General features: G+C 37.6%; 1 protein-coding gene across 1 annotated transcript in view; it reads left to right on the top strand.

Annotated features, from left to right (window-relative positions):
- The first annotated feature begins 3,603 nt into the window (after window positions 1-3,603).
- Window positions 3,604-23,467, top strand: part of IL16 (interleukin 16) — a 168,749-nt gene continuing 148,885 nt past the window's right edge. The window contains exon 1 of the mRNA XM_044662513.1: window positions 3,604-4,065. Coding sequence (XP_044518448.1) covers window positions 4,026-4,065 — 40 coding nt within the window. The 5' untranslated portion in view covers window positions 3,604-4,025. The remainder of the gene's footprint in view (window positions 4,066-23,467) is intronic.

The following is a 23,467-nucleotide window of genomic DNA, read 5'->3' on the forward strand; positions in this document are numbered from 1 at the left end:
TTTAATCGACTCTCTTCCTTACTTTAATAAGAGGTAGTTTGTCTTGGTGGATAGAGGGCTAAACATAAAGCCTAGGAGATCTGAACTTGAGTGTTTCCTTTGATACTCACTAGCTTTGTGACCATTCAATAGAATTACAATCATTGGATTTTGTTTCACAGAAATATAATATATTGAAGAAATTTATAACTAATATGACACAGATATAATTCAAAATTATTTATGACATATTCATATCCAATGTGTTATAGTCAACATACAAGAGTAGCAAGAGTACAAACTGAGTGAGGACTAAAAGGGAGTGCAAGACAAAGTTCCAATTGAGATGATGATCAAAGTTCCAATGAGAGATGAAAAACAGAAATGAAGAGACAGAAGGATAAGATGCTCAGAGTCTGCTAAAAGGTGGTGAAAATATGAGAAAGGAAGACCAGAAGACGTCTTATGTTGGGAAAAATAGGTAGAAGGACTGAATCCATGATTTTAAGTGTGTAGAAAATGTCTTTCTACCAATTTAAGTCAGTACTTTATATACAACTATTGTCTTAGTTGCCTAGAGTAGGGAGAAGTTGAATGATTTGTCCAAGGACACACAGATGGTATTTATCAGAAGTATAATTTGAATCCAGGTATTCCTGACTTTAAGGCCAGCTGTCTTTCTACAATTCTGCCTCTCACATAGAAAAAAATGAAAAAAAAATTGGATTCTTGTTCATTTCCATCTTTTTATTCACCTGTGTAACTTTAATATATCCTTAAGCCAAAGAAGTTTGTTTTGGCTCATTAACTACTCCAAGACATTCCATTGGCTCAGATTCAAAGGTTAAATCCAGGAGTAGATGTCATGCTGAGACTTTGTCTCTGAGAGAAGTGGAACCTTCTTCAAATTCTTGGGTTTATCCACCTGTGGAAACAATTTTCAGCTCTATTATCATCATCATAATGCACTAGAGAATTAACGCAGAGATTCTGGACCCAGGGTAAATATTGCAAACTGTACTCAGGGGAAGCAGTGTAAAGTGGATTTGGGGTGGTAGTAGAATATATTGTCTTATGGCCTAGCAATACTCTGAGGCCACTGCTGGGGAGACTTCCTGATGGTGGGGGCTGGAGGTAAGGGTAATATGAAGGACAAGACGGGCCAGTAGAACAACTTATCTCACCCACTATCTGGGAGCTTCTGATTTTAAGTCTGTTGGTTTTTTGTTTTGTTTTTTTTTTTTTTTTGCTAACCAGGCTCTCTAGGTTTTTTTCCCCTTCCCCCTGCCCAGATTTTAAATTTTATGGGTAATGGAAAGCCAGACAACCCAATTTTGTATACTGGTCCTACAGACTGTCATATTTGTGAGCTTGGGCAAGTTATTTTACTTATGTGAGTTTCAGGTTCTCATTTCTAAAATGATGGGATTGAACCTGATGACCTCCGAGGTCCCTTCTAGCACTACTTCTATGATCCTATGAATGCAAGTATTTTTGACATCCTCCAAATTTAGCATCTTCTAAATTTATTACCTTGGGATAAGACATTGCTTACCCCACCCTAGTTGTGGCTCTAGCTCGCATAGGACTTTCCCTTTTACAAAGTGATCAATCTTGTGTGTCAGAGATAATCAAATATAACTTAGGTAGCTCAAGAAGGGCAGGTTCTTGTTATTGTTTGTTCGATTGTTTCAGGCATGTCTGACTCTTTATGACCTTATTTGTTTGTTTGTTTATTTGTTTGTTTTTGGCAAAAGTACTGGAGTAGTTTCCCATTTTCTTGTCCACCTCATTTTATAGATAAGGAAACCGGGGCAAACAAGATTGAGCGACTTGCCCAGGATCACATAGCTAGTAAGCATCTGAGGCTGAATTTGAAATTAGGTCTTCCTGACCCCTGGTTTGAAGCTCACCTCTCCTTCTCTGATGTATAGTTATGAATAATTTCTAAACTGTAGGCCCAGGTGGTATCTTACATTGCATTTCCTTGGTAAACTTATCTTTTCAGAGGAAAATGTTCAGTGACATCATGCAAGGAGTCCTGCTCAAGAAAACAAAGGGTTAAGTAATATAAGGTCACATTTCTCCAGGGTCTTAAAGTCTGAAAAACATTTTCCTTACAAGATTGCCACCCCCATTTATAGATGGAGAAACTGAGGCTTTGAGAGATCAAATGTCTTGCCTCTAATCTCACAGCCAATATATGTTAGTGCTGGGATTCGAACCTGAGATTTTCCTGACTGCAAGTTGAGCACTTTTTTCTTCCATGCCATGGAATCTCCATAAAGATCTGAGACAGTGTCTGTCTGAGATGCTGGTGAAGGAGAGAGTCAAAGGTCCTCTGAATAAGGATGCCCCGGGAGGGAATTTTTCTGCTCCAGGTAAATAAAGCAGTAAGCTAGGAACTTAGGCAGACACTTTATAAGGTACAGTAGGTGACAGACAACCAGAATCTGAGGATATTCTTATGTCCCAAGCAGTAGAACTTCACGGTCTTTTACCTTACGCCCTGAGGGCCAGTACGTTTGCTAAAAATAGTATCTCATTTTCTCCTCACAACTATCCCGGGGAGGTAGGTACTGTTACTATCCCCACCTGTAAGGCGGGAAAACGGAGGCTGATAGAGGTTAAGGGATAAGAGGTTAGTTGGCTAACGCCACAGAGCTAGTAAATGTCCGAGTTTGGGTCTGAAATCGGGTCTTCCTAATTCCAGGGCAGCAGGAAGGTAACGCTCCTTACCTTCTCCTAGGTGTCCCTGAGCAAGCTCAAGAAGAGCCACTGAATGAGTGCGGAGTGTTACATGATCTGGGTCCGCCTGGCCGAGGGCAAGCAGCCCAGTAGCCCCAATTCACAGCCCCCCAGGGACGGCGCTACCTTTAGATGCTTGGCGATCTGGGACTGGAACACAATTGCACAGTCAAGCCCAGGGACGGAGATCAGTCCTAAAGATTGTCGTGTGTCTTCCACATCCACAAATGAGATCCTCGGGAGATGTCCGGAGAAACATGTGGCTTCAGAGCCCAGAAAGCAAAACAATAAACAAAACAGGACGTCATGCCAGACTGGCTAATTGTTCAGTGTTGAAGTTCTCCTCCCTCCCCTTCCCCCCATTATTCAACTTCAAGCTTTCCCTTACACAGAAGAGGGTCTCAACTCGTTCTATTTGTTTTGGGTCATGCCTGCCTCCACCTTTCCCCTGAGTTAAACTTGTACTTCTCAAGACACAGACTTTATTCACATCGGGGGCGGTCCTCCCTAAGCCTTTTGCAGAGTTTATGAAAGGCGTTTTCACTTGGATTAAACAACCACAGTGTTTGTGTGTGTGTGTGTGTGTGTGTGTGTGTGTGTGTGTGTGTGTGTGTGTTTAGGAGANTGTGTGTGTGTGTGTGTGTGTGTGTGTGTGTGTGTGTGTGTGTGTGTGTGTGTGTTTAAATGAGGAGCAAATGAATCATTTCAATTTTGGGCAAGGAGTTGAGGTGTTGTATTTGTACCATGCAATTACAGAAAAGCACCAAGGGCCAGTTAACCAATGAGGGGGCAGGGATTCCAGAGCCCCAAACGCTCTCAAGATTTTAGTACATTTTCCATACATTAGCTCTCCAGAGAAGGGGTGTTTTACCTTCTTCTAACGGACACAGAGTCCAAAGGAAAGTTGGAGGTTTTACATTTCTGTTTGTAGTACAGGAAAAGGGTTACGATCTGAGTGGTGGATTCAGTGAAATTACACTGCCTTTATACACAGCTGCCTGGCTAAGAAGGAGGCGGATGGAAGTTCCCAATCTAAAATATTAAAGATTTGTTGGCCAAAAAACAAACAAACAAACAAACAAACAAAAAACCCAAACCGAACCAGAACCAAAGAGTGAAGGAAAACTTTCAGCTGAGGAAAAGTTACTATAGTAAGGAGGCAGTGTGCTCACTTAAGAGTTACTTTCAAACACTTAAAAAAAAAAAAAAAAAAAAAAAAAAAGGAGGAGTTGCCATCTCTCGTCCACAATATATTGAACATCCTGAAGGGAGCTGTTTTCATCTATGAAATAACAGTTATGAGCCTACAAAAGAGGATATTCTTGAGACGTGACAATGGTAAGCTTCACTTTCTTTGACTATTTCTATATGTTTATTCTGGAAATTTCAGCCTGGGAACAGACCCAGTTGGAAAAGTATGACTATTTCATTTAATATTGTATTATGAAGGGATGTTTATGGGGGAATGAGGATATACTTAAGAAAACTTATAATTAAAGATTGTGTTTGAAAATAGAATGCTTGTGGATTAGTCTTATTTATTAGAGCACTTTATAATCCAATGTGGCAGAATCTGGCTAAAGATGTGGTCTGTATATGAATTGGCTGTGTGTGTGGTAGGAAGGGTGGGGAAAGGATCTCCAAGGAAGTGTTCAAAATGATCAAGTTAGCCCCCTTGCCACTGATGGCTACAGCTTTGTTCTCTGGCATTTCTCTCCAAGTCTCCTTCCCGAATTCTGTGAGGCTCAATGTGGACTGTCAGGGTCTCAGCTAGCTCAGATTTCAGTGAGATGGAAAAGGGAAGCAATACTGAGCAAACCAGGCAGTTAGGAAGGCCGGAGTGTGGAGAGAGGTAGAGGAGAATCACAGGATCCAAATATCATATAATTCTTAGACCTGAAAAGGACCTCCACTGTCTTCAGGCAGGTAAGCTATTAAATTTGAGTTTATTTTAAAAACTTGTTTCTTCAGAGCCCAAACCCTATATAAACAAGAATCAGAAAGAAGGACTTTAACCCCCTTTCCCATCTTTTAAAGTCAACACAGAGCCTGGCTTTATGTCAGCTCTGTTGTAACTTTGGCATTTGAAAGTAAACACATGGTTTTCTTTAAAAAAAATGAGGAGAAGAAAAGGCACATTTTGATTTTTCTAACTCCAGGGAGATATGGCTATAACCCTGGGATTAATTTACTTTAGTTCCATTAAAACATCCTCTGAAGTCAGAACATATTTAGAGACTAATAAGCCCCTTCTCTCACTTATTTGACTGAGAGTAGGAATTATCTAATATCTGAAGCTTGTGGACGTCAGTGAACACATTTAACGGTGCCCAAGTGGCCCAATAGAATCAATCTGCCCCTAGTTATGACAAGCTGGGGGGAGTTTAAACTCTGAGAACATCCACCTCCAAATGGATTAATTAGGTGGCATTTTGGTAGAAGTATTGGAGAAGGAGTGAGGAGAACTGCCTTTTAGTCCTGGTTTGTCCAGTAGTGAGCTGAGTAACCTTAGGGAAGTCATATAGCTTTCCAGTTTCCTTAGTTGTGAGATGAGGGTCCTGGGCTAGAGACTATTCAAATGTCTAAAGAGTATTGGTTTTGAAGTCATAATGAGTTCAAATCCCACTACCTGCTCCACCTTCAGCAAATCACTTATCTCTCTGGACCTCAGATCCTTCACTCCAAAATAAGGGGATTGGACTAGATCACCCTTCCAGCCCTCATTCTTTGATAACTAGGATCCTTCTAGCTTTCAAATACTGTGATTCTAACATATATTTCTATTTGACTGCCTCATTTACTAAACTCCTTAATTTTAGTACTGTCAAATTCATATAGAAACAGGGCCACTAATCTGTATCAAAGGATTCCTAGAGGCCACATATTGACTTAGTTTGAAAATGTGATATTATCTGTTTTATTGTGTTTTTATTTATTTTGTTAAATATTTCTCAATTATATTTTAATCTAGTTCAGGCCTCTCTGGGGAATGTCGTGGCATGGGCTGCATGCTATCCACAGAACAAATGTTTGACAATTCTGTCCTATATGGTACAGTGAGAAGGCCATATAAATGGGAGTCAAGAGCCCCAGTAGGCAACAAAGTATACTGGAAAGATGACTGGACTTCAAATCATTTTGAATTTTGACTCTCTGATCATGGAAAATTGATTAATATCTCTGAGACTCAGGGGCCATCTAGGCGGCTCACTGGATAGAGAGCCAGACCTGGAAATGAGAAGTCCTGGGTTCAAATGTGATCTCAGACACTTCCTAGCTGTGTGATCCTGGGCAAGTCACTTAACCCCCATTGCCAATCTCTCACTGCTTGGGAAACACACCGTATTGATTCTAAGCGAGAAGGTAAGGGTTTTAAAAATTAAAAACAAATCTCTGAGCCTCAGTTTCTTTATTTGAAAAAAAAAAGGAAAATTATATTTCTTACAAGTTTCGCATGAATAGCAAATAAAATGATGTACATAAAAATGTTTAGTAACTGTTGTAGCATTAGATAAATGTAATCTAGTTTTATTATGGTCCCAGCTCTTTCACCAACTGTGAATATGAGGAAATCATTGAATTTCTCTTTGCCTCAGTTGTATTGGTAGAATAAGGGAGTTAGGCTGAATGATGTCTAAATCAAAGGTCTTAGAATTGATCCAGAAAGATATTTACATCATCTCACCCTCTCATCTTATCAGTGAGGAACCCAAGGCCAAGAGAGGTTTAGCCAAAGCCACATAGGTAGTAATGTCACCTTTTCATTCTAAAGCTATGATCCTATATATTAAAAAAAGTTGCTATATAAAATTGGTTATAGAAAACACCAAGGGCAGCTAAGTGGCACAATGAATAGAGAATTGGATCTGGAGTCAGGTAGACCTGAGTTCAAATTTGGCTTCAGATACCTTGTAACTATGTGACCCTGGGCAAGTCATTTAACTCTGTCTTCCTCAGTTTCCTCATCTGTCAAATGAGCTGGAGAAAGAAATGTCAAACCATATACTAGTTGTGTGACTTTGGGCAAGTCATTTAATCTTGTTTGCTTCAGTTTTCTCATCTGTAAAATGAGCTGGAAAAGAAAATGACAGACCACTCCAGTATTTCTGCCAAGAAAACTCCAAAAAAGGGCTTTGAAGAGTCAGACACCATTAAAATGACTAAACAACAGCAAAGATAGAAAATATTGTGTGAAGGACCCCTCACTAAATTTATGTGCATAAGAAAAAAAAGTTGTATTTGACCTAACAAATTAAAAAAATTTTTAAATAATTTTATTGAATTTTAAAAATTTAACTTCTGTTTCTTAAGGTATTTCTCCCTTATCTCCTGTATGAGAGAGCCATCTCTTAAAACTAAACATTAAAATGATGGTAGGGAGATGAAAGGGGAAAGTTTGGCAAATTTAACAAACATCAAAAAACTGTCATTATATGCATTGTTCCATACTCATAGCCTCCCCTTTGTCCTACTTTTGCAAAGAAGCAGGGGGAGCTCTTTTCTTCTTTCTCTCTTTTGAAGCCAAGATTGGTCCTTATAATTTTGGAGTATTCAGTTTCAATTCTTTTGTTGTTTTTCTTTGTACAAACATTGGTGCAATCATTACTTATATTGGTTTCTTGCTTCTGTGAACTTCGCTTTGCATTAGTTACTATGTCTTCCCATATTTATCTCCATCACTTACAGCACAGCAATATATTGCATCACATTTTATCGCCACTATATGTTTAGCCATTCTATACTCAATGGGCATCTATTTTATTTTGGTATTGATTTGTTAATAGAAAAAGTGATGCTATAATTTGTGTGTGTGTGTGTGTGTGTGTGTGTGTGTGTGTGTGTGCGCGCGCGCGCGCACGTGAATGAGTGCATGTATACAATGGGACCATTTTTGTTGTTGCTATTATTGACCTCTTTGGGATATATAACTAACAATGGACTCTTTGCATCAAAAGATGCCACTTAAGCAAATTACTTCAAATAATTTTTACTTGCTTTCCATATTTGTTGGACGAATTCTTACTGGACATGCCCATCTTTCCACATCTCCTTAAAGACTATTCCTGTCTTTTGTCATTTTTATCAATTGTATGGTATGAGTTGAAACTTCAGAGTTGTTTTGATTTATATTTTTAAAATTATTAGTGATTTGGAACTTTTATTTCATATGGTTGGTATTAGCTCAAAATTAATTATTCTTGAGAGATCTTTTTGTTCATGTCCTTTGATCATTTATCTATTGAGCAATGGCTTTTGCATTTTATTTCTATTTGTTGCTTAAATATCTTAGATATCAGACCTTATTAAGAATTCATATACAAACATTTCCACCCAGTTGATCACTTCTATTTTTTCTAATTGCATTCATTTTGTTAATTCAACTACTTTACAATTTCATGTAAACATATCTATTTTATCTATTAACTGTTTGAGAATTTATTCCTTAGTAATACCTGTGAAATGTAGCTGATTTTATTCTTTATATGTGTAATAATCTTTAATATCCAATTCATATTTCTATTTTGAGTTCATATATTAAGAACTGAACTGAGCTTAATTATTTCTGATATTTCCTTGTCTAATCTGTGCAATTGATCTACTTTCCTATTTTTAACTAACACCAAGTATTTGTGTCTACCATTTTATGGTATAATTGAAGTAAGGAGGTGCTAGTCTCCTTTCATTACAACTTTTTTTTCATTATTTTCCTTGATATTCTAAATATTTGGTTGGTCTAAATGAATTTTGTTATTATGTTGTTTAGTTGTATAAAGTATCCACTTAGTAGTGGATGATATGGAACTAAGCCTAGTAATTAATTTTAATATGACTATTATTTTTTATTATATTGGCATGGCATTGAATATCCCTCCACTGATTTAAGTTATTCTTTACCTGGCATAGTGCCTAAGCACATGAGATTAGTAAACCCTTGTTACCTAACTTCTTTATTTAAGGGGGATTTTGTAATTGTTTTTCATAGATATGAGAGTGTTCTTTTTTAGATTGACTAAGAGATTGTTAATTTTACAGTTATTTTGAATAAAACTTCCCTTTCTATTGTTACTTGGGATATCTGTTATTGCTATTTAGAAATGCTATTGATTCCTGTGATTTTATTTCTAAAGTTATTGTAGTGATTTTGTTATTTAGCTTCAATTAATTTCTTTGCTGATTCTCTAGGATTTTGTAAGCAAATTATTATGGCATCAGCAAGTAGGGATACTTTTTTTTTCTCTTTTTTCATTTCTAGACCTTTAAATTCTTTCTATAGTTTTATTTTTATTGCTAGATTTTTTAGAATTGTGTCAAACAAAAGATGGGCAGAAAGAGGTAAACAAATATATATCGAATTACATGCTCAGGATTGTGCTTAGCATTAGAGGGCATAGATGATGAAGTTCTAACTTCAAATAGTTTACAATCTAGTTGGAAACTTGAGATGAAAACATATGAAGTAATTAACATATGGAGAAGAACAAAAGTAATTAAATGCAAAACCAAACAGTACTGGATTTCAGTGACTCGTGGGCTTGAGTTGTAAAAAATGGTGTTATTGCATTTCAGTTAGGTTTTCAAGAATTTGGTTAGGCAAAGAGGAGGAAGAAGGCAAAGTATTCAACCTGGGAGAAAATCACTTTGAGCAAATGTGTTTGAAGTAGTCACCATACCTTAGAAGAACTACACAGTGATGGGCAAACTTTTTAAAGAGGGGGCCAAAGGAAAGGAGATGCTCATCTGTCAGTCTGTTTCTAAGACAACTCTTTTGAAGTTTCATTGTATTGTATCCTACTCATTGTATTCGTCAAATTAGGAATAATGTCCCACCACTGCATCTGGCCCACTGGCCATAGTTTGCCCATCATTGAAAATTGACACTGATGGTCTGAAAAAAGGCGTCCAAAGGGAATTAGTGGAAGACAAAATTTGGATATAGGATACTGCCAAAATAAGGAAGGTCTTGTTGACCAGACTGAGAATTTAGAATTTGATTCTAAATTTGATTTAGTATTTGATTTAGAATTAGGTAATAGGGAAGTAGTATAAATTCTTGATCAGAGGCAACAGTTTGCCCAAGTTTGAGACCTGAAAATTTTTCTCATATTATTCTTGATAAAGTTGTTGCTTATGTGTTATATTAGCACAATTATGCAATTTTTCAAATGGCTAGAACCAACACCATAGTAATTAATGCTTCAATTGATATCAGTTTGATCTCTTTGACCTTCTGTTGTTTAATATTTTTATTAGTACCTTAGGTATAGGCAGAGCTACCATCATTATCAGATTTTCAGGCCATACAAAACTGACACTGGCTAACAGAGTTAGGATCTAAGAGGATCTTGAAAGGCTCAGATGATGGGTTGTATCTAAGAAAATGAAATTTAATATAGTTAAAGGTAAACATTACACTGGGTTTCAAAGAGTTTTCTTCAGAATCACAAAATGGGAAAGGAATTTGAGAAAGATATAAGTGTTTTAGTGGACCACAAGTTCAATATGAATGCTATTATATGGTACTTAACCGCACCCCAAAAACTCTGTTTGAGACTTTGTTAAGAGAGAGATAGATGGCTTTTAGTAATAAAGTTAATGTTGCTATATCATCAGACCATGTCTAACATTTTGTTCAAGTTTTGACTCTATATTTTAGGAAGGACATTAATAAAATTGAGAGTGCAGAGGACAGTGAAAAAATTTGGTATTGATGAAGTTTCATTCTTAACTTGTGTGTGTGTGTGTGTGTGTGTGTGTGTGTGTGTGTGTGTGTGTGTGTTGAAGAACTGAGGTTGTTTAGTCTGGACAAGGGAAGATAGAATGGAAAGGGGGATATGACTAGCTGTTTTTAAGTATTTGAAAGAGTGTCATGTGGAGGAGAGATTAGAATTGCTCTCTTTGCCTCTAATGGCAAAACTAAGAGTGATGAGTGGAAATTGGAAAGAGATAAATTTAGATCTGATATAAAGAAAAACTTCCTAAGGATTAGAGCTGTCCAAAATGAAATAGATTGCCTGAGGAGGTAGTGGGTTGTCTCCAATTTTCTGGGACTTCATCCAACAGTTCTTATTTTGGATTTCTTTGATTTACTTCACTACCAAGCCCCAGAATGCCTAATCTCCCCTCCCCTTCTCTCACTTTCGCTTTCTTTTGTTTGCTGTCTTTCACCATTCAAATGTAAGCTTCTTGAGGGCAGTAATGGACCTTTTTTTTTGTATTTGTTTCCCTAGAGTTTAGTACCAAGCTGGACTTGTAGTGGGCACTTATTAAATGTTTATTTACTATTTATAGACTCTCAGCAGTGCTTTAGCAAAGTTGAATGTCACTTGTTAAAAATGTTGTAGCAGAGATTTGGGGGAGGGTATAGGTTGAGATATATGGCCACTTGAGTCTCTTCCAATTCTAAAATGTTAGGATTCTGCAAGATCAAACATACATTAGTTGTTTGATATTGGGCAAAGTACTCAAACTCTCAGAGTTTCAGTATCTTTCTTTCTAAAGATAGACTAGTAATACATTATCTATTTTACAAGGTTTTTGTAAAGGAAATACTTTGAAAAAATCTGAAGCTTTATGTAAATAGGAGTTATTGTTAAGGAAGTCTCTAATAGAGTGTTTTGTGTTAGTTGACAGTTTTACTAATAACTTGGTTAAAAACATAGGTGACAGCTGTCACATTGGTAGATGATGAGTGGGATAGTTAACACATTGAATAATACAATAGAAAAAGATCTCAATAGGCAGGAAAGCTTGGCTGAATATGAAATTAATTTAAGAACACTATATTCCTGAGTTTAATAAGTCAACTCTGTAAGTTCAAAATGGTGGAGGTATAGCTAAATAGTAATTTGTCTTAAAAAAAATATTGGTGGACAGCAAACTCAGTATTAATCAGTAATATATGGTTGGTTAATAGTCAGCATTTTTATAGTACTTTACAGTTTGTAAAGTGATTTATTAGTATGATCTCATTTTATGCGCATAACTACCCTAGGAGGTAGGTGCTGCTATTTAACCACATTTACAGGAAAGAAAACTGATACAGACCAAATGTAGTATCTATGTTGTTCCAGGCTACTGTTCACTTACTCTGTCTTAGTTCCAACTCTTTTATTAGGTGAAAGTTCTCCTGTTTTTATCTTAGTTCCATTAGCTAGAAGATGGAGAACAGGATACCTGGGTCCTTACAATTTCTAGGGGTCTTGTGAAGCTAAGCCCAATAACATGGGAGAAATTTTTGTTTTGCTTGAAAATTGTTGAGTTAATTCCAGGTATTCATGCTGTTTGCAGTCAGTAGTTGCTGTAGTTGAGGTGACATGTTAGCCTAGGGAAATCTTCTATATGTTTATTCAGGAGTGGTAGAATTCAGCTTCCATCAGAACAGTGGCAGCAAAGCATATTCTTTCGCCCTCTGTGGCTTCAGAGGGTATGTGTGTATAATTATATTTTGAAAAGTTGGGAGAAAGGAAGTGGGAAGGAAAGAAAAAAATGGAGGAAGGAGAGAAAAGAAAGAAGAAAAGGAAAGAAGGAAAGAAAAGAAGGAAGAAGGAAGGGAGAGAATGGGATAACTGAAGCTTATTATAGTTGCTGTGTATACTTTTGTTTCTTTAAGTATATATGTGTATACATTTATGGTTTTAAAATACAGCATACATATAAATGGAGTCATATATATGCACAGATGTATTTTCTTGTGTGTTTGTATAGTCCATGTGAGTTCTACGTTCTCATATTTCCCATTCTCACAGAGAAGTTGAGTACCACAGGCTGGATATATGCTCCTCTTTAGGACTGTAAAGAGATACCCCATGAAGGGTCAGGGGTGAGTCTCTAATGACACCCAGATTAAGTTTCCCACCATTGTGATTCCCTCCAAGATGACTGGTTAAGAACCAATTTCATCAGTTAGCCTTAAACAGTTTTTAGAAAGGGGTATTTAACAGTAAAAAACAGTAATAATTTGGTATAAAACATTCCTTTGCAAGTCTGTGGCACATTCTCTCACATATACACAGAGAGTCCAGAGAAAAGTTGACTCAGACTTAGAGAGCGCATGTTACGAAGTTCCTGGATATTGGGAGATCTTTTCCCTCATTCTTGGAGTTTTTAAGGAGTTCCCACTTATAAACATGGTGATTCTGCACGTATCTTTCTCTGACTTTCAAAACAGATACTGTCTTAAGCTGGTTCAGGGATGTGGTTAGAACACTGATGAGAAGATGGGAGCCACTGATGTCACTGGGGGGACTATGCTAGTACCAATGAAAATATGAAAGATCAAACATCCTCCAGATCCTTTGAAAGGGGCAGGTCCTCCTTTGCTTAAAGCTAGTTGGGGGTGTGATAGAATGAGTTTTGATTGAGACTAAAGCCAAGGTCTCTCCTTCCCTCCCAGATGTTGCCTCTTGAAGACTATGGTGGAAAACCATACTTGGTCCAATTTTTGGAATAGCTTTCCAGTCATATGAAGTCAATGATTTTATCTAGGACCTGGAGATGGTAATGAAATTCCATAATTAATGGGAACAGATTTCTTGTCTGGCATATTTCACCTCATCTAAAGCCTTTCAAAGATTTTTCACATTTAGTCTATGGTCTTTTGACTGAGATATGTTCTCACATAGTTAAGGTATCAGGCTAAAATGAAGTGGCATGGTTTCAACTGAGCAATTTCACACATCTATGCATACATGGAGGCAATTCTGCAATCATGAAACATATGCATTCCCTGAAAGCATTGCAGTATGCAAAATCTGCAATAAAAACCATGGAGCTTATAGGGAAAATTGAGTTAGGGGAGAAATATGAAAAAACTTCTTCTTTGACACATAAAATTAAAGACAGAAATCTAATAAAAACAGTTCCATGATTTAGTAATTAGGAAATATATAAATAATAATGGCCATGATTGAGCTTGGACCATGGTAGATGGGAAGGGGGGGTGGGGTGGATCAGCCCTCCTCCTCCAGTCACAGCTCCAACTGCCTTAGAAAATAAAATAAACAGAGCACTTTACTTTGACAAAGACTTGAAATTAGCTTGTTGAAGTTGGATGTTGGAAGAGTTGCAGCTTGTGAGTTATTGTAAAGTGGTATAGTTTGGGTGTTCTCTCACTGTTTCTTGGAAAGAAATTGTTCAGAAGCAGACTCAAAACTCATGTTATGCTCAAAATGTTCCTCAATAAATCAATTCTGTTGGAACAAATCCAAAACAATTGGAAGAAATTTTGAAAACATTTTCAGACATGCACTCTAGCAGCACTGATTGTATATGTATGTATGCGTATACTATATATGTATTACATCTGTACTTTATATATCTAATCTATATATATATATGTGTGTATATATGTAGTTTAGCAAAATGTGTAAATTTGGCTCAAACTCCATATATTTTACTAAATATTAGCCCATTTATATTTGTAATATTTATCTGCCTGTCGGCCCATCTATCTATAATAAAAGTTCAAAGTATAGAATTGCAAAAATCATTCCTTTCATACATTTGGTGGATTTTTAAAGTTTTTTTTTTTTTTTTTAGCCCAGCGAGGAATGACTCCATTTTCTGACAGTTGTGTGAGAAATGAGGCTAAAAGTGTTGCAAATGAATGACAGAGTTATGCCTGCAGTTAAAAATGACATACTATCTAATTTTGTGAGTTGAACTCCTGAAATACTTTCCAGTTCTGAAATTGAAACTCTGCTTATTTGGATTTAAAAGGAAATTGATCTAAGCTCTTCTTCTTTAGGGAGATGTATACTTTGTATTAAATGAATGAATGGAGTCATCATCCCAAATAGACTTCTGTTCTCCCTGTGCAACTGAAGTCTGAAGACATATCAGAAAGGTAGTAAGTCTCACAAAGTGGATAAAATGCTGGGCCTGGAGTCATTAAGAGCTAAGTTCAAAGGGCAGCTGGGTAGCTCAGTGGATTGAGAGCCTCGCCTAGAGATGGGAGGTCCTGGGTTCAAATCTGGTTTCAGACACTAGCTGTGTGACTCTGGGCAGGTTACTTAACCCCCCATTGCCTAGCCATGACCACTCTTTTGCCTTGGAACCAATCCACAGCATTGATTCTAAGGTGGAAGTTAAGAGTTAAAAAAAAAAAAAAAAAGACCTAAGTTCAAATCCCATCTTGGACACTTACTACCTATGTGGCCCTGGGCAAGTCACAACATCTGCTGGCCTATTTCCTCAACCATAAAATGGGGAGAATAATTTTCTACATTGCAGGGTTGTTGTGGAGATCAAATAAGATAATATTTTTAAAGCTTTTAGCCGAGTGCCTGTCATGGACCTCCTTAATGGATGCCTGTTCCCTTTTGGCTCTTCTTGCCTCTTTTCCCTTGGCCAAATGGGCCTTTATAATTCATTGAATTCCTTTAAGGACCTTTTAAAGGCAAAGGCTGAAGCTGGAGACTGAGTTCTAAAAAAGCTATGCTTAAAGGGAAACACAGAAGAAAATATACATTTCGTCCTTTACATCTATACATCTATTAAATCTGGGGATGTTAAAAAAATCTCTTTTTCCTGTTCTTAGGCAAGTTTAATTAAACAGATGGGTGTATATCCCATTTAGTGCTGTGTCTGGGGTCCGAAAGAGCTAAGTTCAAATCTGCCTCGGACATTTACTAGTGGTGTGACTTGAGGCAAGACACTTAACACTGTTTGCCTCAGTTTCCTCATCTGTCAAATGAAGAGGAAAAGGATATGGCAAACTACTCTGGTATCTTTGCTAAGAAAACCCGAAATGGGTTCCCAAAGAGTGAGACATGACATGAACAACTGAACAACAACAAAAATGAAGGATGTCCCCTTCACTAATAAGGCATCTGGTGGGCAGAATATATAGAGTGCTGGTCCTGGTGTCAGGAAGACCTCAATTCCAATGCAGCATCAAATACTTCTTAGATGTATGACATTGGCTGTCACTTCACTTCAGTTTGCCTCAGTTTCCTCAACTTTTAAAAAAGGAATCAAAATTTCCAAGGGTTATTGTAAGGATGAAATGAGATAATTGTTAAAAATGCTCAGCACTTAGTGCCTGGCATATAGGAGGTAATCCATAAATGCCTTGTCTCCACTTCCCTTGATTCCAGGAGCTTTAGCACTTTGAGACAATGTACAGATGATCATGGATACATTAGAAGATGCTGAAACATTCCATTTGTGTGATAGCTCACACTTGGAGAGTGCTTTGAGGTGTTTAAAGTGCTCTCTGCCTTCCTCCTGTGAGGTATGACTTCCTGTGATCACACAACTATAGGTGTCAGAGTCAAGATTTGGACCCGAGTCCTCTGAATCTTTCTTTCTTTCTTTCTTTCTTTCTTTCTTTCTTTCTTTCTTTCTTTCTTTCTTTCTTTCTTTCTTTCTTTCTTTCTTTCTTTCTTTCTTTCTTTCCTTCTCTTTCCTTCTCTCTCTTTCCTTCTCTCTCTTTCCTTCTCTCTCTTTCCTTTTCTTTCTTTCCTTCTCTTTCTTTCTTTCCTTCTCTTTCTTTCTTTCCTTCTCTTTCTTTCTTTCTTTCTTTCTTTCTTTCTTTCTTTCTTTCTTTCTTTCTTTCTTTCTTTCTATCCTCACCTTCCTTCTTAGTATCAATAGTGTGTATTGGTTCCAAGGAGGAAAAGCAGTGAGTGATAGGTAATGGAGGTAAAATGATCTGCCCAGGGTCACACAGCTAGGAAATGTCTGAGGCCACATTTGAACCCAGAACCTCCCATCTCTAGACCTGGCTTTCTATCCACTGAATCACCTTGCTGTCTCCCCCTAAGGTCAATATTCCCTCCACTGGATCCTGACTCCAGACCCTTTGCTCTATCCAGGCAGAGACTGCTCATCTTTGTAATATGCCTCAATTTAAACTCCAATGCCACTAAAAGACAGAAAGTGCTAAATTCACTCATTTGTTCATTAATATCTTCAAATACCATGGTATATTTCTGCCTCTTTTGTCACAAGATAAGCAGACAAGTGGAGGCACCTAGGTTGGTTCAGTGGATCAGGAAGATGTCAGTTCAAATCCAGCTCAGATACTTACTGTGTGACCTTGGGTAAGTCACTTAACTTCTGTTTACCTTAATCCACTGGAGAAGGAAATAGCAAGTCACTTCAGCATCTTTGCCTAGAAAACCCCATGGATTGTATTGGTGTGATATGGTCCATGAGTTCCCAAACAGTCAGATGTGATTGAAAGATTGAACAACAACAAGCAGATGTAGACAGTGTCTTATTTATTTGGGTCTTCCCTATAGCAACCCAAAGGTGTTTTTAAAAGCAAAAACAAAAACCTCCCCAAACCAAACCTTTATCTTCTGTTTTAGAATTTATACTAAATGTTGATTCAAAGGTAGAAAAGCAGTAAGGGCTAGTCAATGAAGGTTAATTGACTTGCTCAAAGTCACACAGTTAGGAAGTGTCTTAAGCCTGATTTGAATCCAGTACTTCCCATTTCTAGGCATGGTTCTCTATCCACTGAGCTACCTTGCTGCCCTTACCCAATAATGTCCTATATGTAGTAGACCCAATAAATATTTGTTGAATATATGGAAGAGGCAGAGAGGATTTCCTTAACTCCTCTTTTTCTTTGACTTTGAATGATAGTAAAAGAATGTGACAGATAGCAAGTTTAACTATCATTGCATGACTCTGATATGTTACCACTAAACCTAGATCCTCCCAATGTCAATTTTAAGTCTTTTTTCTTCCTCTTTTTTGGTCATTAGAAAAAGTAGTCAATGATAAGAATACTGATCTATAGCTAGACCTCCAGAAATAAATCCGTGAAAGCAATGTGGTACAGTGGAAAGCCCTGAACTTGAACCCAAGTTCAAACCCCCACTCTGCTACTTATTTAACCTTTATGCAATTCATTTTCTTCATCTATAAAATAAGTGGCTTAGACAAATGACCTCTAAAGTCCCTTGAAACTCTCTATTGTCCAAGATCTCAATCTCCAATGGTGCCAAAATTATTCTATTTCCCTATCTGTGGTTTTTGATGTCCTTGGAAAAAAGGATAAGGGGAATGTTTTTTAAGCTTCATTTAATGCAGAATCTAATCAGGAACATTTGGCATTCCAAGACTCCTGGAACTAGAAGGAACCTTGGTATAATGTATTACACCAAACTATGGACTTACATAGTCTGAGACCAAAATTTGAGTGCTGGCTCTTTGCCACCAATAGCTGTGTAAACCTTGGTAAATCCTTTAGGTTCTCTGAACCTCAGTTTCCTTTCTTTGTAAAAAAAAGGGATAACAATAAACTTGAATTACTTAACTCAAAGATATATAGTAAGATGCATATTATTAGAGAATTGATATAAAATATTTTGTAAAGATTTGTTTGGCATTATTAATCTAATCCCATAATTTTATACATGGGGAAACTGAGGTTTAGAATTGACTTACTTACATATAGTTATTTAGTCAGCACTAGAACCCAGGTCTCCTCACTTTCATTCTAGAATCTTTCTACTATAGCACAGTGCCTGTCATTACTGAAATAACAGCTGAAATAACAACTCTCAGAGATATAACAAATCTATCTAGATTTGTTGCCAGAAAAACACTAAAGGTCAAGAAGTTGCATACTGTCTTAGCAAACTGTGAAAGAACAGGGATATTACTGAAATGTAATGAAGCTTTTTACAGCAGCATGGAGGGGAGAAAGCTTACCAAACCTTTATGAACTGCTTCCTATGTGCCAAACATTGTACTAGCCACTAGAAATTCAAAAGACCCAAACAAACAGTCCCTGTTCTCCCAAGGAGCTCACATTCTATTAGTTTGTGAGCTGTTCCTTTATACCAGGAGCTCCTTGCAAGCAGGAACTGTTCTTTATCTCCTTTTGTATCTCTAGTACTTAGCATTGTGTCTAATTCCAGAATCTGTGTCCAATCCATATTTTTCTTTTGGACTTTGCATATGTTTGCTTTGCTTTCACAGTCCCCTTCTGTGTCTGTACCTTGCTTTTTGTCTTCATAAAAATTCTTTAGAGTTAGGTCTTTTTTGTTTGTTAGTTTGCTCATTTTCCCACCTAATTCTAGGTAGGCTCCATTTTCTGAGAGGCTGGGGTATCCTCTTAAACTTCAATCCTTCCTTGATACCATTCTCAGCTTATTTTCTGGGTTTTTACCATTTTCAGTTCTTCCATGATGGTGTGATGGCCTGAGGGCTGAGAGCTCTAAGAGCTCCCTTCCCCTGCTGATTCAATTAATCATTGAGATCCTGATAGTACAAAGACTTGCCTTAGGCTTAGTTGTAAGATTTTGGTCTTACTTTGATCTTGATCAGGTCAGGAACTACTTAAATTGTAGGCATAGGCTTAGTTGTGATTTTGTGGTCTTTTTATGTACTTGTTCTAATCTGGCACATCCTTGATTGTCCTGAGCTTTAGGCAAAAAGATCTGGGTCCCCCTTAGTACTATTAGCCTCCCCAAATTGTGAACTATGTCCTCATTCCAAGCCCAGACTGGGACTCCTAGCTTCATTCTGGGCCCGAACAGATCAGTCCACTTCAACCCAGACTGCTCTTGGCTGGGACTCCAGACTTCTCCACAGGTTTGAAATTCCAAGGGATGTGGGTTAACTTGGACCACTATTTGCCCAGGCAGGATTTCAGGATCTGAATATTGGCTTGAGCTTAGGTTCTTCACCTGGGACAGCAGATGTGTGGTGAAGATATGTGGCTTTCAAGAGCAATCTTGGCTTGCTCTTCACTCTTTGTTATAGTTTTGCTGACTCTGCTCCCCTCTCACTCCAGTGCCATAGATGTTCTCTACCTACCTTTTGGGTTTTTCTTTTCTTAAAATTTGTTTCACTCTGTCTCCTTGTTGGTTCTTTCACTTCTGTAATTGTTTTGTGGCAATATTTTAATATTGGTTGGGGAGGATTTTTATGGTGACTTGGAGCATCTCTGTTCTACTCCACCATCTTGGCTCCACCCCAAGAAGCCCTAGTTACTTAGTCAATAAACATTTAAGAAGTTCTTATGTTCCAGGCATTGTGCTAAATCCTGGAGATGCAAAGAAAGGCAAAAAATGTTTTGTCTTGAGGGATTCAAGGTGAGAGACAACATGCAAACAACTACATACAAGCAAACTGTATACAGAATAAATTGGAGATAATCTGCAGAGGGAAGTCATTAGCATTAAGGGGGCTTAAAGAAGGTTTCCTGTAGAAGATGAGAGTTAAGGTGGGGGTTGAAGGGAGTCAAGGAAGCCAAAAGGTAAAGATGTGGATATTCCAGACAAGGAGAAAAGTCATTGAAAATGCCCAGAATCTGGAGATGGAGTATATTGAGTGATGAAGAGCAAGGAAACTGACATCAGAGTATGTGGAGAAAAGGAAGGGTTTAAGTTATGAGAAGACTGGACAAGTAGGAAGTGGCCAGATTGTGAAGGGCTTTGAATGCCAAACTGAGGATTTTATATTTGATCCTAGAGGTAACAAGAAACCACTGGAGTTTATTGAGTGGGAAGATGATATGATCTGACCTTACCTGCTTTTTTTTAGAATCATAAGACAGAAGGGAAGAGTTAAAAAAAGCAGGTGAGGTCAGATCATATCATCTCTGTATTGTATATATTATATATATATATATCAATACTCTGTATTGATTCTAAGACAGACAAATGGTAAAGGCTAGGTAATGGGGGTTAAGTGACTTGTCCAGGGTCATACAGCTAGGAAGTGCCTGAGGTCAGATTTGAACCCAGTACTTCCCATTTCCAGGCTTGACCCTCTATCCACTGAGGCACCTAGGTGCCCCCTTCAGACCTGCTCTTTAGGAACATCACTTCCTACGGCCTCAACCAGGCAGACCTATCTGCTACTGCTATAATAGTCTAGGCATGAGGTGATGACAGTCTGTCTACACCAGAGTGGTGACAGAATCAGGGGAGAGATGAAAGTATATGTAATAGATATTGCAAAGGGATGAAATATAAAGTTCAGAGTACATCAAGTTGGCTAGGGTTATTTAGTACAAAGAAGTAAGACTACTCTTGTGAGAAGCACATTTTTAGGTGTTATGAGTAGGGCATATGTTGTATGTGTATAGTATACATGCTATGTTGTAGCACACATGTAGCATTATAGAACTAGGGATTTTCCTAGTTTTCCATCCATATATGCCATTGGTTACATAATATTTTACATAATAAGTCATTCCATTGCAACCACTTAGAATATTGTAATAGCTTATGCTTTCTGCCTTTCATTTCCCTATTTGTCATCCATAGTGCTAACCATGTAATCTTCCTAATATATAGGCTGTGTAATTAATACTGTTCATCAGAGATGTAGATATAGGTATGATATATTTAATGTTGTGTGGTTCAGGCTCTTAATGATTTAGGAGAAAACTAGTAAGTCAATGAAAGTTTCAAGAATGATTTGAGAACTGGATTGATCCTTAAATATGGATAAGATTTAAAAAAGAAGATGGATAGGGCATCCTGGAAAAGAGTACTAATAAAGGAACAGGGCAAGAAAAGAGTATGACAGTTAAAGTGTATCTTGAAAGGAACTTGGAGAGTTTAGGAGGATATGTGGGAGAAAAACCTTGGTCACTGGCCAACTGTAGTTAAATTCAGACACTGGTAGTGTGCCATTCAGTAACTTCAGTGGTCATTACCAATAATCATTTTCATTTTCCATTATAATGTACTCTAAGGTTGTCAGGTTGTTCTCTAGAGGTTATCATTGTATAAGGAAAACTAGGGATCAGTTAGAACCTCTTACATTAAAAAGAAGCAAAAGATGGATAATATACTTGCCAGAAGTTGTCATAATGGTTGGCATTTCTAAGCTTTGAAGCACTCGTCCTCTCACTTCTGAGTGGCACATTGGATACAGAACACTACAACAGGGACAGAGTAAATGTGAATCTCTTTCCATGCAAATGTTAACCCAACTGCTCATAAAATTAGCATCTCCAAATGTTGAAGAGTGAACCCTCAGCTACATCAGCCTAGATCAAGCTGACTCTACAAATGGGATAAGCCACTAGTTCAATGTACCTCACTTGAGGCATAGAGTCAGTTAGGAAGAGACAGAAAATGGAACCAGTTAGGTCCATGGAATGTCAAGGTGGTGTAGGCCACCAAAAAAACTGATGACCAACAATAAAATAAGAAATAGTCCCGAGAGAGGCCTCCTCTATTGGCAGAAGTAACTGTCATATACAGCAGATCAGACCAAGGAAATCTCACATCTTCTCCATAGCTCTAGCTGCTAGACTTTTGTGACCTGTAGGACTAGAAAAGATGGGAAAAGGACAACAAGGTTTCTGGATCTTTTAACATAACACCATTTTGGCCAGGCTAGGTCCTGCCATAGGTTGAGTCTGGGTGGTTCCTGGTTCAGGTTGAAGTCTGCTGAGCTTCAGGAATAAGGAAAGGTTGCAACAGGAAGGAATTTAGTAGTAAAGAACTGGTCATAGAGAAGCAGAGGTAATTTCTGTTCATACTGAATGCCTAGTTGAGGGGCCAGAGACAAAAAGTGGAATCTAGATAAAAAGAAAAAATCCCGAATCAAATAGTACCAAGAAACAAAGAAAGACCAAATCTAAAGGCCAAATTTAAACATTTGATGACAATATAATAGAGAATAGTTTTGTACTGAGCTTACACAATTTGGGAGTATCATTGATTTCTCTTCCTAGTCATTAACTTGGGTTCTTTCTGTAGTTGACATTTGGATGTTGGCTGGATTCCAGTGAACAAACAATGCTACTCAAGAGAGATATTTAATGAGAACTAGAAAGTAAAGAGACTTTGGGGGAATTTCAAGCTTAATACAAACATATGAATCCATCAAATGTGATTTCTATAAAGAGAGAGAAGATAATTCTTAACAGCAACCTCAAAGATTCAGACATACAAATATTTTTCTAAAGGAGACAGAATCAGATTATCTCCCTTAATCTCAGGAAAGTATTCTGAGATTGATGTGAAGTGATTCAGGCTTCTTAGCTCCAAAGCAAAATAGAGAAGCGCAAGACAGAGATGGCTATAAAGAAGCTAGGTCTGGGTGCTTCTTTGTTCATCATTTCACATTGATACCAGCTGCTGCTCTGTCATTCTTCAGAGCAGGAACAGTCCATCAGTCAAAAAGAATTTAAGAGTTTACCCTGTGCCAGGCATTGAGCTAAGCACTGGGATTACAAATATTGCAAAATGAAAGACAATTTCAGGTCTCAAAAGCTAACATTGAAAAGGAAAAATCCATAATGAAAAGATGGAAAAGGGGGTAGGGAAGAAGGTACTAGATGTGATACTACAAAAAAGAAGTTCAGAGGAAGACAACTTGGTGGAAAATGAAGGAACAAAACAATGAACTATTGCTCTGCTCACAAAGGGAGTCAATATGTAAAAGCTCCAATGATGTGTCTTTCCTTAAATCCTTTCTACTCTTCCCCATGTAATGAGGTCATGTGTAATTAGTATCTTCTTCTCTAGAGTCCCTAGAGTTTGGTTTCAGGTCCCCTTAGAGATTAGAGATGAAAAACCAAGTCTCCACTTCTGCATTTCAAGCAGGACAATTGGAGAATGGGCTCTCTTTTGAAGTGGATGATTTTTAGTCAAAGAGATTCACCTTGCAGAGCTAAGCAGACAGACTTCTCTACTCTTCATCTGCTGCTTTGCCTGGTCTCCTTCTTTCTTCCTTCCTTCCTTCCTTCCTTCCTTCTTTCCTTCCTTCCCTCCTTCCTTCCTTCCCTCCTTCCTTCCTTCCTTCTTTCCTT

This window comes from Gracilinanus agilis, chromosome 2 (genome assembly GCF_016433145.1).
Source record: "Gracilinanus agilis isolate LMUSP501 chromosome 2, AgileGrace, whole genome shotgun sequence".
Classification (NCBI taxonomy): domain Eukaryota; kingdom Metazoa; phylum Chordata; class Mammalia; order Didelphimorphia; family Didelphidae; genus Gracilinanus; species Gracilinanus agilis.